The following is a 14,694-nucleotide window of genomic DNA, read 5'->3' as shown; positions in this document are numbered from 1 at the left end:
ATTCTGACTTTACAGATGCAGCTAACTCTAAGTTTGTTTTCTCTAAGGCCTGCTTTCCCAGCTTTCTAAAAGTCTTCTTACCTTTACTAATTCCCACAGTCAATTTGCATACAGGAGTCAACTGTCCAATTAATAGCTTCACATGATGAAGTTTCATCCTCCTTGCTTGCTTGCCCACCCTCCTCTTCTCACGTTGTTGATGCTTTGGGCCTGAAGTTTGATGAGCTTGTCCTTGAGTCTCCAGCTAGAATAGGATTGTTTTGTGAAAAGATCCTAGTAACATTAATATAAAAGTTGCACACCAAAACAGAACAGAAAAACTGAAAACCAAAGGTATCAGTTTATCACCATACCATTGCTATAGGATTGTTTTGCTTCCACCACCCTGTGAAAAGATCCCAGTAACACTTAACATAAAGCTAAAAGCTGCACACCAAAACAGAATAGAAACACTTAAACCCCAAGGTGTCAGGCTTCCAAAGCAGGCCCTGCTGCCTCACACAAACCGGCCCGGAGCGGGATTTGAACCTTGAGGAAGGTTTGTCAGGAGATGCTGGCAGGCCAGCAGTGCCCACACCCAGCCCGGGCACTTCCAGCCCAGCTCCCGCTGGAACCGAGGGCAGCGGTGCCGGGCCCCACGGCCCCCTCCCGGTGCCACCACCTCCTTTCATGGGAGCGTCACAGCACTCGGCATCTTTATTCTGGGCCTCGGCAGCAGCAGCTAGAGCGCCGCCCTGCCCGCTCAGCTCCTTCCTGCCATCACGACGGCGAGTGGCAGCCTCCGGAGCGGTCCCGCAGGATCTCCCGCTTCTCTGCGAGCAGCCCCGGTGATAATTCCCGCAGTGAGGGCCCCACAGCCCGGCCGAGGAGGCGGCGCCGCCCCAAAATCCCCAGAGCGGCGCCGCTGCCGCCGCGCGTCCCGCACGCCCCGGATGCGGCCTCACCGCCCGCAGCGCTTCCGCCGGCGCGTGCGCCGAGCTCTCGCCGCTCCCATTGGCTGGATAGAGTGGAGGGGCGGGGCCGGGAGAAGCGGAGACATCCTCCATTGGCTGGAAGGAGGGGTGGGGCGGGGCCGGCAGGGGCGAAGGCCGCTGCCATTGGCTGGAGGGGGAGGAGGGGCGTGGCCATGGCTGAGGCGGCCGTGAGGGCGCTCGGGGCAGGCGGAGCGGGAGGCGCGCCCCGGTGCGGTCCCCGGTGAGGGACGCGAGTCCCGGTGAAGGACGCGGCCATGCGGGGCCCCGGCGCGGCCGTGCGGCGTTTCCTCGGCCCGCTGCTGTGCCTCTTGGCGCTGCGGCTCCCGGCGGGCGGCGGCGCGGCCGCCCGCGGGCTGGACGTGGCTTCCTACCGGTGAGTACGGAGCGGGCGGTGCGGGGCCCGGCCGGGCCGGGGCTGAGCGCGCCTGCTTGTGCCGCAGGGAGCGGGTGCGTGCCATGTTCTACCACGCCTACGAGCACTACCTGGAGAGCGCCTTCCCTTACGACGAGCTGCGGCCGCTGACGTGCGACGGGCAGGACACCTGGGGCAGGTAAGGGACACCTGGGGCAGGTGAGGGCTGCTCCCGGGGCCGGTGGGGATGGGCCGCCCCCTCCGCCGGGTCTCACCTCGCTTCTCTGCTCCGCAGCTTCTCCCTGACCCTGATCGACGCCCTGGACACGCTGCTGGTGAGTAGGGGGCAGCCCTGAGTGCCCGCAGCCTGCTCAAGGCCCCTGAGTGCCACCTGTGCACCTGGAGTTTGTGTGGTGGTGCCAGAAGTCAGTTATTCATTGACCTGAAAGCTTTCCATTTCCCTTTGCATCACCCCTGGGAGGGGGGCAGAGCGCCCCTTTCCTGACACCCTCTGGAGTAAAGATCTAGTGTGTGAAAAAAGCTTTTTGAAACAAGATGGAACTGTCAATTTTTTAGTAATATCTATAGTTAATGATGTCACAAAACAGCAAAACCAACTGAAATCAACCCCAAATATTGAGCTGCTCTTTGTTTTTCCATGAAGTCTAAGCCTGATTCTCTGTTTCCCTGCAGATCTTGGGAAATGTTTCAGAGTTCCAGCGAGTTGTCAACGTGCTGCAGGAGGGGGTGGACTTCGATATTGATGTCAATGCATCTGTCTTTGAAACAAACATTCGAGGTGAGCTGGGCTTTTCTGAGGGGTCTGTGTTGGGTTTCCTTCCTGTACAAGTCTCAGAGGTGGTGAGCAGGTGGTCAGGGGGAATTTGGGATGCAGAGTAAGAGGTCCCATAAACAGAGAGAAAAGCCACAAACAAATGTCACTTCCTTTCAGTCTTTGTGCATCCCTTTTTGCTTCCTGTCTCAACACAAGCAGAAGTAGATGTGGCACTTTCAGTATTCTGAAGTGAGGTTTGCAGCTTTGGAATAAATATATTTTTCACTGCAAGCATACAGATTTTATCCTGTCATCTTTTGCGTGCTGTTTTGGAGTAGAGATTATAAATTTCTATGATTATTCTGGTTTTTTTTCCTTCAAAATCACAAAAGCCTTTAGAGTCTTGCACTTGGAATGCCTCACTGCTTCAGTGCCATCTAGCTAAAAAACACAGTATTTTTTCAAATATAGTGGTTTTTAAAGCAGTTAGTTATGCAAAACTGTTAGTTATGCTTTTGTTGTTTGTCCTGCCAATTTTTTCAGCAATGTAATTTCTCTGTGGTTGTTATGTGACCATAGGCAAGCCTGTGCAATAACTAATATTAGCTAATATAGCTGTATTAATATATATATTAGTATATAAACTTATATATGTTTAGCTATATAAGTAATAGCTAAACATAGCTAATAACTCACAGCTGCTGCCACATGGAAATTCTTGACTCTTCCTAGAAAAAAGAAATATATCATAGAATCTGAGAGTGGTTTGGGAGGGAAAGAACCTTAAAGGTCATCCATCCCACCCCTGCCATGGCAGGGACACCTTCCACTGTCCCAGGCTGCCCCAAGCCCTGCCCAGCCTGGCCTTGGGCACTGCCAGGGATCCAGGGGCAGCCCCAGCTGCTCTGGGCACCCTGTGCCAGGGCCTGCCCACCCTCCCAGGGAGAATTAATTTCCAATATCCCATCTAACCCTGCCTGCTGGCAGTTTAAAGGCATCACCCCTTATTCTGCCACTCCACACGTTTCTGCTGCCCTGAAAACAAGCAGCAAGAAACAAAATCACTCTTCTCTTCTCGGAACTCATTCTTCCCCACGTGGTGTGATGGATTCTGGTGTGTCCTTGCAGTGGTGGGAGGGCTCCTCTCTGCTCACCTGCTCTCCAGGAAGGCTGGGGTTGAAGTGGAAGCAGGCTGGCCGTGCTCGGGACCTCTCCTGAGGATGGCTGAGGAAGCAGCTCGCAAACTGCTGCCAGGTGAGCCCCTGTGTGCTGTGTGCCACTCTGCTGGGGATCAGGAGCTGCCTGCTGCCTGTGGTGGGAGATCACTGCTGGATGAGCCAGCTCAGAAACCAGTCCTGGGCTCCAAGCTCAGTGCTCCAGGTTTAATTTGTAGGGAAGATGTTGTTGTATGTGTGCATGCCAACTGCTGTGTTCCTCTCCTGAGGATGGCTGAGGAAGCAGCTCGCAAACTGCTGCCAGGTGAGCCCCTGTGTGCTGTGTGCCACTCTGCTGGGGATCAGGAGCTGCTTGTGGTGGGAGATGCACTGCTGGATGAGCCAGCTCAGAAACCAGTCCTGGGCTCCAAGCTCAGTGCTCCAGGTTTAATTTGTAGGGAAGATGTTGTTGTATGTGTGCATGCCAACTGCTGTGTTTGTTTAACACACCAGTGTGCTTGTTGAGGGGAAATACATTTAATATAAATAATAAATAAAGGCTGAGAGACAGCAGTTTGTAAAGACAAGAAGATGCTGCCCCGTGTGCTCTTTGTGGGCTGCAGCTGGGCTGTGTGCCCTCATGGCATGGCTGTTGTGTGCCCTTGTGTGCACCCATGCAGTGATCACAGCCTCACTTTTCACTTTGCTGGCCAGTGTGTTTAGTGACCACCTTGCTTGTGCTGTAAAAAAACGTGGGGGATGCAATCTGCTGCTCTGGCAAGGTGGAAGAGATCCCCAAGCCCTTCCCAGGACTGTGTGTACCTTGGCAGACCCTCTCTGACCCTCCCAGGATCACACTCAAGTTCTCATTTTGCTCTCTGCAGTTACTCCAGCCCCCCTTCCTGCCCATGAGCAGTGGAATGTGAGGCACACGTTTGCTTGAGAGTCTGTTAAACCCAACACTGAGCACTTCTGTGACCCCCAAATCCTGTGTTTCAGCTTTCCAGACCCCAACTGGGATGCCCTATGGCACAGTGAACCTGATGCATGGAGTCAACCCTGGCGAGACCCCAGTCACCTGTACTGCTGGAATTGGCACCTTTATAGTGGAGTTTGCCACCTTGAGCCACCTCACTGGTGACCCAGTGTTCGAGGACGTTGCCAGGAAGGCTTTGAAGGCACTGTGGAAAAACCGCTCGGATATTGGGCTGGTGAGTGAGGAATGGATTTGGGCTGTGCTGGGCTGCTTCTCTGGAGCTTTGTGGATGCAGTTCTAGGCATGAAAAAGCATCAACAGAGAGGAGATAGAGTTGGATAAATAACCACAGTGCTCCTAACTGGGCAGAAGGCTCGTGTTTGACATTGTTGCTGAACACCTGCAGCATGCACAGCCCTGCTCTACTGCAGCAGCCCATTGTCCCATTGTTCTGGCCCCCTCCAGATGTGGGAGAGACAAATGCCTCCTGCTGGGTGCTGCAGCTCTCGTGGCAGCAGCTGCAGCAGATTAAATGAAAGGTCTGTCTGATGCCTGGTGGGACAAAGGCCTAGGGAACAGAACAGGAGTAAACTGCACTGAGCTATTACCAGCCTGTACAGCTCTGGGCTTCAGGAATACCCAGAGCTGGGAGGATTATCCCTGTGTTCACTGTCTCCTGCTCCTTTCTATTGCTGCTCTTTCAACCTCTGTGAAGTGTTGGTGTTGCATATGTGAACTGAAACAGATTTATTTATACTCTGTGTTTGTTGCCACAAATTATCCACAGGCTGTATGTAGAAATGTTTCCCTTTGTTTGCTTTGGGATTTGTTTATTGATTTATAGCCCAAATCCTTGATCATTGCTGGCTTTTTTTCACATTTGCTAAGAAAGACATGATTGTGTATTTCATTCTCCAGCAGCTGGGTTTGTTCACAGGCTGAAGAGTGCCAGAATCTATTTAAATATTAACATGGCAGCTCTTGTGCCTCTGACATTCTTGGCCTCTGTCTCTGTATCTGCACCTCTCCATCCTTCTCTACTCATTTGTAAGATCAGAATTAGGACCAGATATTTCATATTGAAATTGTTCATTTTTACAGCAGCATTATAATGTGTTGTTTTGGCCAGTGAAGCATTGATATTGGAAGCATAAAATGTTTATTAGATATATAAAATACATTATTAGCATGAAAATTGTATTTTCTACAGTTTGCATATAAGCATAACAGTTGTATTTTCTACAGTTTGTATTTCTCTGATGCTGATTTATGTGTGCTGTAATGGAGAAAATGCTGGTTGGAATGGACACTGTGTATCTGTGAAACTGATGGTCTGAAAAAAGTCCCAGGATTTCTTGTGTCACCTTAAGCCCCTCTCTCCTTGTCCTCCACTCCTTCCAGGTGGGGAACCACATTGATGTGATCACTGCCAAGTGGGTGGCCCAGGATGCTGGCATTGGGGCAGGGGTGGACTCCTACTTTGAGTACCTGGTTAAAGGAGCCATCCTCCTGCAGGACAAGGAGCTGATGTCCATGTTTCTAGGTGAGTGTTTGTTTTCTCTGGGAAGGGGCCCAGCACCTGTGGCAGGAGGAGATGAAGGATCTAATGGGGCACATTGAAGACTGTTCTGAAGGCTTGCTGTAATTCTTTTGAGCTGTCTGTGATAACAGAGTTACCAAAGTGAGCACCATGAGAAGTCATTGACCGTGGCTCAAGTGAAAAAGTGGCTTCTCTCATTCTTAAAAATAAGCTTTTTTTCTTTCTTTTTTTTTTTCTTTCTGTTACAGATGGCTTACCTACCCATCTGTTTCTTTACAGAATATAACAAAGCTATCAAGAATTACACCAAGTTTGATGACTGGTACCTGTGGGTCCAGATGTACAAAGGAACAGTGTCCATGCCTGTGTTCCAGTCCCTGGAGGCCTATTGGCCAGGCCTGCAGGTAAGAGCTGTCATACCAGCAGCATCTGGTGGCTCTGTTCATCTGTCAGGGGCTGTTCTTCAAGAAAAAAGTCACAAATATAACCCTCATCTGTGCAGGTTTAAAAATTTGGTTTGATCTCTGGTGAAATCTGCAGTAGCCTGAGCCTGTAGAAGGTGATGTTGAAGAAAATGTTGATTTTTTTCTACAGTCTCCCATTCAGCATGATGGGAGGGCACTTCTGTGGTAGCAAACTCCACTGACAGTGGTCCCATAATCCAAATGAGACTGTGAGGAACAAGAAACTCACACCTCTTTTTCTATCACCTCACAAATGTTTTATTTCTGTGAATATTTTCCCATCAAGAGCTTTGCTTTCTCATCAGTCTTCTTGTTTGCACCAAGACTTCGTTTCCTTAACTAAGAGATTGTTTTGGTTTTTTTTAAAGGCTGTGTTTCTTCAGTCAAATGTTTAGTCAGTCACAGCATCCTGAGTTTTCATATTATTTCAGGTGTGGGAATGGGATCCACCAGAAAAGCAGCATTTTCAGTCTTACCTGTTCTTAAGGCATCATGCCCAGTATCATTACACCACTCAGACCTGCTGAAATACCCATTTCTGTCACTGGAAATGACAGAGCAGTGCTGTTGCATCAATTCCTGTGCTGCTTTTTCTTCACCCCCATGTTTCTTTGCTGTTTCTGTTTCCCAGAGCCTCATTGGGGATGTGGACAATGCCATGCGCACCTTCCTCAACTATTACACGGTCTGGAAGCAGTTTGGGGGCCTGCCTGAGTTCTACAACATTCCCCAGGGATACACAGTGGACAAGAGGGAAGGATATCCACTCAGGCCTGGTAAACAGAATTAAAAGGGACATGAACTCCTGCTTTAGCTCTGGGTGGAAGATCAAATATTAGCAGCACCACAGTTTCCTCCCCAGTTTTGCTCTGACTCAGTTCCTGCAGCTATTTGAGCTGGGATTTCCAGAGTTAAAGCTGCACATTTTGTTTTCCCCCACTCACAAAGACAGGAAGGAAACAGGAAGCAAACCATAGTGTTACTATAGAAATGTGGCCTGGTAATGAATTTTGTTCACAGTGTGGGATTTGACATGTTTAAGTGTTAGATTGTCTGGCATGGGGTGCTTCAGTCATGTGAAATTTTAAAGGGACTGCTTGTGTCCTTTACATTTGGGAAGTGAAAGTGAGCATGAATAGGCTGTTCCAGTTCTGCATCTAGGAGGGATTCTCTGTTGTCTCTGATACTGTAAAGAAAATATCTCTTTTTTCTCATTTTTTACAACCGTGACCAAAAAAAATTTAACCTGATTAGTGGGCCCATAAATGTAAGTGGGAATAATTAACTTCCTTTTGGTCTGAGTGTTCAGGTGACATCCACACTGGACAAATCTACCAAAAATCCCCATCAGCCCTAACTATCAAAGGTGTTTAAGTATAAAGACCTGTTCCTTTAGTAAGTAAACACAGATGGTGCTTATGTTGTCTTTATAGAGTATTTCCACTCTATTGTTTAAAAACTCTGTTGTGAGGATTGAATTTCTAGTTTGTAATCCTTTCCAGAAACACATTTTTTTTAACTTTGACAGCTGAGTATTAATCTTTTTGTCTCTTGCTTCTCTCCCACTCGCTGAATGTGGGAGGGAGCATTAGTCATGCTCACCTGAGCTGCTGCAGGCTGCTTAGAGGGAATTTCTTTGTGGCACATCCTTGGGGAAAGGAGAATCTGTGCTTGGAGCCAGGCAAGCCAGGCTGTTCACCTGATTATGCTGAAGTACTTTTAAATTAGTTCAAGGAATAGCTCATCTGCTCTGTGTGGATGGTTTGATAATGTCTGTGCTGGCAATGTTTGGGTGTTTTGCAGAGCTGATTGAGAGCGCGATGTACCTGTACCGTGCCACGAGAGACCCCACACTGCTGGAGCTGGGCAGGGACGCCGTGGAGTCCATAGAGAAAATCAGCAAGGTGGACTGTGGCTTTGCAACTGTGAGTGCTAAATCATCTGCCATGGCAGCTGAAAGGCTGCTGAAATCAGCTTTCAGGAGGTGTTCTCATGAGTGATGTTTTGTCATTGATTCAAGCAATCATTTTGGGCAAAACATGACTTTTCTCCAACAAACCCCTTGTATTTCTCTGTGAAGCTGCTGTGGTCATGTTTCTGGTTGTAGCTTCCTCACAGTAGGTCAAATTCTATCATGGGTCCAAAACATAGGAAAGCACCAGAAGCTTCTCCTGCGTTTCTAGTAGGTGTTGCAGCTGAGCAGGAAGGCACTTGTGCAGGCTGCTCCTGCCAGGTGTGTGATTCTGCCTTCCCACTATGCCTTGAAAATCTGCTCAAACACACAAGAAGTGCAGTGAGTGATTTATATAAAGTTATTTAACAGAGGATTTCAAACATGCTATCAAGCTCTATTTTACAAGAAACTCCTTAAAAATAGTGGGAGTAAGTAGGTAAAAGCCTTATGATTTTTTTCTTTAGTGGAGAAATGATGGCAATCTCTTCTCCTTGCCCAGACTGAACTAAGGGTGAGTTTAAATGTTAGGAAGAAATTTTTCCCTGTGAGGGTGCTGAGGCCCTGGCACAGGGTGCCCAGAGCAGCTGGGGCTGCCCCTGGATCCCTGGCAGTGCCCAAGGCCAGGTTGGCCAGGCTTGGAGCAGCCTGGGACAGTGGAAGGTGTCCCTGCCATGGCAGGGGGTGGAATGGGATGAGCTTTAAGGTCTTTTCCAACCCAAGCCATTCTGTGATAAGATACAGAGTGAGCTGGTGTCATACTGTGCTGCTTAACTGAAATGAATTCCAAATTGGTTTCATTTTTTCTCCCTAAATTCATAACTTCCTGAATTCGATGTAACTGAAACCCACTCTGTTTGTTCTGCTGTAGATCAAAGACTTGAGGGACCACAGGCTGGATAACCGCATGGAATCCTTCTTCCTGGCTGAAACAATCAAATACCTGTACCTGCTGTTTGACCCCGACAACTTCATCCACAATGACGGCTCAGACTTCGATGTGGTGGTGACGCCGTTCGGGGAGTGTGTCCTCAATGCTGGGGGGTACATCTTCAACACTGAGGCTCATCCCATCGACCCTGCTGCCCTGCACTGCTGCAGGAAGCGCAAAGAGGAGCAGTGGGAGGTGGAAGACTTGATGAGGGAATTCTACTCACGGAAGAAAACCAAGAAATTCACTTTAAAAAGAGCTGACCATGGTGAAGGGGAAAATGCAAAAGACTCCGAAGATGTCTCTTCAGAGAAAGCTGGAGAGAAGAGAAACTCTAAGAAAAGCTCACACTCCCTCCTGAGCTGCCCCAGTCAATCTTTTAACTCCAAGCTTGCAGTACTGGGACAGGTCTTCCTAGATAACACCTGATCCTCTTTGCATCATCACTTTAAATTATTGAATTCATCTCAGATTCTGGGAATATATTTTCATAGTTTCATAATGGAAAGTGTGGTACCTCACAATGTGAATTCTATTATGAAGTGAAACTACTTCCCATTAAATTCTGCTACTGCTCCCTTCTAAACCATGTCTCAGATACCAGCTGTTAATGCTGTTGAGCTGCTGATCTCAGAGCAGTTGGTTGCCTGAATATCAAACAGGTGTCCAGAAAAAGAAAGGTCTGCATGTTAAATGTACCTTTTTATTGCATTTTGTGAGTTTTACAGGCTTACAGAAAGATGCTAGCTTACTTTGTTCTGTAAAAATGAGCCTGAGTTTCTTGTCATAAGGGGACAAGCAGGAATTGCTGTAGCTTTACTACAACTCCATGTGCTCTATCTTTTATTTCTGGCCACTTTATAACGTGTAGTTCATATTGAAAAATTGCTGCCCAGTGAAGAAAACCTATTTATTTTGAGTTGAAGGCTCAGATTTGTAGCTCTGGCCATTCTGCTGGGCATGAAGGATGGCCTGGTAGGAGAGGAGCACTTGGAACATGTGTCCCAGTTTCAGATCAGTGTGGGTCAGTACCTCCTGCCTGAAAACCACTTTTGTACATGTCCAGGTAATGTCTGGACAGAAAACTGAGCTGGAGGGTGAACTAGGAAATGTTTGATTCCACAGTGTAGCTTGTTCTCCTTTTAAAGAATGCTTCTCTCTTATTTCCCCATTTCCTTCCTCTTTCTAACTTCCTTTGGGCCCCACGTATTTCACTGTACTTGGTCAGTGCAGCCACCCCCTGAACACCAGCCATGCACCAGGCTTGGGGGCAAGGGGGCTGAGCCCAGGCTGAAATTGCAGCTGGGCCTTGGTGCAGCAGGCAGCTGAGCAGATGTTTGTGAACCTCTCAGTGTTTAAACCTTTAAATGCACTGTTGGTGTCTTTGCAACAGCTGTGTGCAGTGACCAGGAAAGGAGGAATCAGTGTGGCCAAGGTTTTCTTCCTAAAGGAAAAACCAAAAGAGGGGTAGAAAAGTGATGGAGTTTCTTCAAGCCTGCTGGATAGTGAGGAGTCTGGATCAAGCTACACACAAGCTACAGTTATTTGAGTTATTTGAGAGGTACAGGATAAATAAATCCCTGTGAGCAGGGAAATACTTAAATACAGCTGGACCAGTGCCCACTCTGCTGCTGTGTGGTTGTCTTGAGAAAGTAATTTTTTGTTGTTGTTTTGACCTGTACTAATGCTGTAAAGTTAAATAAAATTTGCATTTTGTCCTTCGGGGTAGAAATCCTGTTGCAGTGGTGAATGAGCTATGATAAGAGACACTTGCAGTGTGGGACAGGCACATTGAAAGGACTGGTAAGTTACAGAGCTTTTGGTTGTGTCCTTTCCCATGGCAGCTGGGACAGTGCAGGAATTCTGCACTGACACAGCCCTTGCAGCCCTTCTGAGACAGGAGCACCCAAAACCAGGCGTTTTGGCTGGCTCCTTATTGTCACCATAGGTTAATTTTTTATTTTCCAACTGTTCACATCTCCCACGCTCTTCATTGTTTAATCCACAGAAAACAAAGCCCAGGCCTTCTCCAACCACTTTGCTCAGTGCTGGGTCAGGTCTGAATCTCAGCATTGTCCCAGCTGCGAGGCAGAGGAAAATAAAGGGACAGGGCAGATCTCCTCCTCCTAAGATCCCTCCTGACCAGGACATTTTTGTACCCTCATCCAGAACCTCCAGCAGCAGAACCAAGGAGCTCGAGGCTGGGGAGATGAGGTTCCTCCTCGGCATGGTTGGAGCTCAGAGAACTCATCTGTGCATGGCTACCGTGGGTAATTAGCTGGATCTTGATTAATTCCCAGATTCGTCTGAGTAGGAAGGCACCCACACAGATCACCGAGTCCAGCTCCAAGTCAGTGACCCAGACGGGAACCGAAACTTTGCCACTGTGACCAACAGCTAATCTCGGATTCGTGCTCTGGGCTGCGTGACTCAGAACACCACAACCAGCCTCAACTGTTCCTTGTTCCAGTGCTGTTCCGTCTCACAAAGCTTTACTTTAACAAAAACGAACTGCGCTTGAGTTCTTGCTGAAGGGACACGGGGGCAATACGGTGTGTGTGTGTGTGCCTTGCTGAGGGCAACACAGCACCCAGCTATCCCGGCGGCCCCGGAGGCACGGGCTGGAGGCGGGCGGGGGCAGCGCCGCGCACAGGCCGCGGCTCCCCTCCCTCAGCCGGCGGGCGCCCCTTCCGGCCGCGGGGCCGGTGGGGTTTGGGGCCGGGGCTGCGGCGCCTCCTGCCCGGGCCTCTGGCGGGGCCGTGCTGCCCGCCTGGCCTAGCGGGGCCTGCTCGGCCAGAACGGCCGCTGCCGGCCCGGGCTCGGCGCTCCGGAGGGGCTCGGGCTGTAAATTATCGGGGCTATAAATGCCCCGGTGCTGGAGGGGCGGCACAAGGGTGCCCCGGTGCCTTCGGGGCCTCAGCCGGGCTCGGGGAGCGCCGAGGAGCAGCGCAGGCTCTTGCCCAGCCGTTCTCCGCCTCCTCGGTCGGTGTGGCCTTCCCTGCAAAGAAAGGAAGCTCTGCCTGGGACTGTAACAATGCAGCATCGAAATTTAAACGTATTTCCTGGACAAAGGCAGCCTCGTGGTGTTAGGGCTTAGGAGACATTTTAGCTCCGTAACGCAGGTGGTTTTATGAGAAGCTGCTCAAGGTCTGTTTTTTTTATTTGTCATCTTTTCCAGTTGATGATGCTGGGAAATACCAAGGAATGAAATCAGTTCCTTACCCCGGGCCTGTGCCTGTCGTGTGCTGACACTGTTTTTTTTGCAAAAGCTGCTCAAGGATAATAGACTGTTAATTTATTTTTGTGGAGAATAATTGGCATTTTTCTTGCAGATTAAATGCAGAATGGTGCAAAGACTTGGAAAATGAAACATGAGGTACAGAACTTGAATTCAGGTGCTGGTTTATTGAGCTGAAGTATCATAAGAGAGGTCAGATGGAATAAAAAATGGCATTTCCCTTATTTACTAGTGCAGACAACAGCATTTTTCTTGATAAACAAGGATTCTGAGCACTAAGTGAAGATTTATTTGATGCCTTTTCAGGGCTACCTAAAAATAGAGGCCAGACAAAATTAGGGAATAAAAGGCTGTTTATTAAAGGGCCTTCAGGTACATCCAGGGCAGATGAAGCCCCCCAGGTCCACCCAAAAAATGGATCATAAGTCACAGGTTTCACCCTTTCATAAGTTTGGTCCATTTGCATATTGGGGGTTAATCTTCAATTACAGCTCCAGGTAATGAAGTGATTTCCCCCAAGTTTGCTGCCCCCAACTCACTTTTGTTTCCATCTCTGGGCCCTGAGGCAGGGAGGTGTCCTTGATTCCCAGCCTGGAGAGGAATTGCTGTGTCTGCCCAAACTGGGAAAGCAGCAGCTCACACTGTGTGTGGGGTTTGGAGCTGTACACTGAACAATTGCAGGGTTACAAATACATGAAAAATACACAATCTAAAATCCTAAGGCATCATGTTCATCATGAGTGCCTGTGCCTTGTTCTGTAGCAGAGAGGTAAAAGAGCAGGTATTTTTGTACAGCTCATTTGTCTTTATTTTGCTGCTTCCTCAGGTGCTAGTTTGGTTAATCCTTAAGCAGAGGCAGTAATTTGCATCAAGATAAACCTGTATTGACTCTTCTCCTTGGGACTGTTTCAGGAGTGGATTTTCTACAGCAGGTGGACAAACTTTGTCTCACTGCCTTGCCTGTCCACCTCTGCACTCTTTCTTTCATGCACCTCCTCAGGCACTGCAGTTTCAGTCAGGTAAACCTGTACCAACCTTGTGCACCTCTGTTGTCTGTAGGATGGTGCTTCCACCTCTGGGCTTTTGGTTTGCTTGAAGAATGCAGTGCTACTGTTTTCATTTTGGCCTTTTAGGCTTTTATAGCAATCAAGGAAACTTCTGCTGGTTTGCTGGTTGCATCCTCCTTATAATGCCCAAAATTGAGGTGGGGTTTTTGTTTCTGGGGTTTGGTTTGGTTTTGCTTGAAAAATTTTGGCATCCTTGTGCTGCCCAGAGGGTTAAAGCTTGGACACAAAGAGCTCCCACAACTCCATAAATGCTGTAGGAGGGGATTTTAAATCAGTTTGTGTGAGAGCATGGAGTGACAGGACAAGGGGTAATGGTTTCAAATTGACAGAGGGCAGGGTTAGATGGATACTGGGAAGAAATTCTTCCTTGTGAGGGTGGGCAGGCCCTGGCACAGGGTGCCCAGAGCAGCTGTGGCTGCCCCTGGATCCCTGGAAATGTCCCAGGCCAGGTTGGACAGGGCTTGGGGAATAGTGGATAGGTGTCTCTGCACATGGCAGGGGCTTGGGATGGGATGGGCTTTAAGGTCCCCCCCAATCCAAACCATTCTGTGATTCAGTTAAGCTAAGGCAGGGGGAATAATAACTCCCTGAATGATTTTGAACTTTATGAATTCCGTGTCTCTTTACTTTTACCTTGAATCATTTTTTTGTTTGTAGACGATCTAAATATAAAACACTTTGATGTAACTTTTAGAGAAGCACAAGGCAGTTTTTGGCTGCTCTCTTTTTTTTTTTTTTTAAGTTCTGTTTTTTATCAAAACATGCTCAGTTTTCCTGCAGTTGACTCCTCAGTGGCAGCATGGGAGCCCTTGCTTACATTTCTCAACTGATTTGCTCCTGCAGAGCCTGAGAGCAGGTCAGGTTGCTGTGTTGGGGTGTAGAGCAAGTCATGAGTGTCCTTGAAGCACTTCCTAGCTGTGCTTTGGAAGGAAGTTTTGGGTCATGTGCTGCCTGGACTGCACTGCTGGTGTCCTGTAGGGAGGGGAAGCCCTTCTCAAGGTGTTAATTCAGGGACACTGGGGAGCACAGTTCTGTGCTGGGGTGCCTGCCGTGGGCAGCAGTGGCATTTAGCCCTGAACAAAGCTTTGTGTACTATTCTTAGGTGATCTCAAGGTCCATTTTTGTATGAGGAAAGTAGGGGCTTAGCTGTGAGCTGGGAAGGATCACTGTTGACAGGCCTGCATCTAAAAGTTCATCACTGATCTTACAGGGACATAGAAGCATGAATATCTGAATATCTGGCAGTTTTGAGGTCAGCTGAGGCTCTGAAAT

At 48.6% G+C, this 14,694-nt stretch overlaps 2 protein-coding genes across 4 annotated transcripts in view; both read left to right on the top strand.

Annotated features, from left to right (window-relative positions):
* The first annotated feature begins 1,134 nt into the window (after positions 1-1,134).
* Positions 1,135-10,849, top strand: LOC120511353 (ER degradation-enhancing alpha-mannosidase-like protein 2). Its single transcript, XM_039728234.1, has 11 exons — positions 1,135-1,347; positions 1,415-1,525; positions 1,622-1,661; positions 2,020-2,125; positions 3,230-3,355; positions 4,255-4,466; positions 5,633-5,774; positions 6,051-6,175; positions 6,867-7,011; positions 8,039-8,160; positions 9,058-10,849. Exons 1-11 carry the CDS (start codon positions 1,229-1,231, stop codon positions 9,544-9,546), a joined length of 1,737 nt encoding a protein of 578 aa, XP_039584168.1. The 5' UTR covers positions 1,135-1,228; the 3' UTR covers positions 9,547-10,849.
* A 2-nt stretch (positions 10,850-10,851) lies between these two features.
* Positions 10,852-14,694, top strand: part of LOC120511352 (transient receptor potential cation channel subfamily C member 4 associated protein) — a 36,646-nt gene continuing 32,803 nt past the window's right edge. The window contains exon 1 of one of the 3 annotated variants that reach the window (XM_039728231.1): positions 10,852-10,920. In XM_039728231.1, coding sequence (XP_039584165.1) covers positions 10,867-10,920 — 54 coding nt within the window. In that variant the 5' untranslated portion in view covers positions 10,852-10,866. Of the gene's footprint in view, positions 10,921-12,466; positions 12,494-13,326; positions 13,375-14,694 lie in introns of those variants that run through there. The other 2 variants (XM_039728232.1, XM_039728233.1) reach the window with 2 other exon arrangements.

This window comes from Passer montanus, unplaced genomic scaffold, assembly GCF_014805655.1.
Source record: "Passer montanus isolate IOZ18808 unplaced genomic scaffold, ASM1480565v1 scaffold64, whole genome shotgun sequence".
In the NCBI taxonomy this organism is placed as follows: Eukaryota; Metazoa; Chordata; class Aves; order Passeriformes; family Passeridae; genus Passer; species Passer montanus.
The sequence above is the reverse complement of the archived record's forward strand: the minus strand, read 5'-3'. Positions and strand labels throughout refer to the sequence as shown.

What these genes read in the sequence shown, in the direction of transcription:
- LOC120511353 (XM_039728234.1), top strand. Translation starts at nt 1,229, where the DNA reads ATGCGGGGCCCCGGCGCGGCCGTGCGGCGTTTCCTCGGCCCGCTGCTG. An exon ending in CTTTGAAACAAACATTCGAG is followed by an intron (nt 2,126 to 3,229) that starts GTGAGCTGGGCT and finishes GTGTCCTTGCAG; the next exon opens with TGGTGGGAGGGCTCCTCTCT. An exon ending in GCTGATGTCCATGTTTCTAG is followed by an intron (nt 5,775 to 6,050) that starts GTGAGTGTTTGT and finishes GTTTCTTTACAG; the next exon opens with AATATAACAAAGCTATCAAG.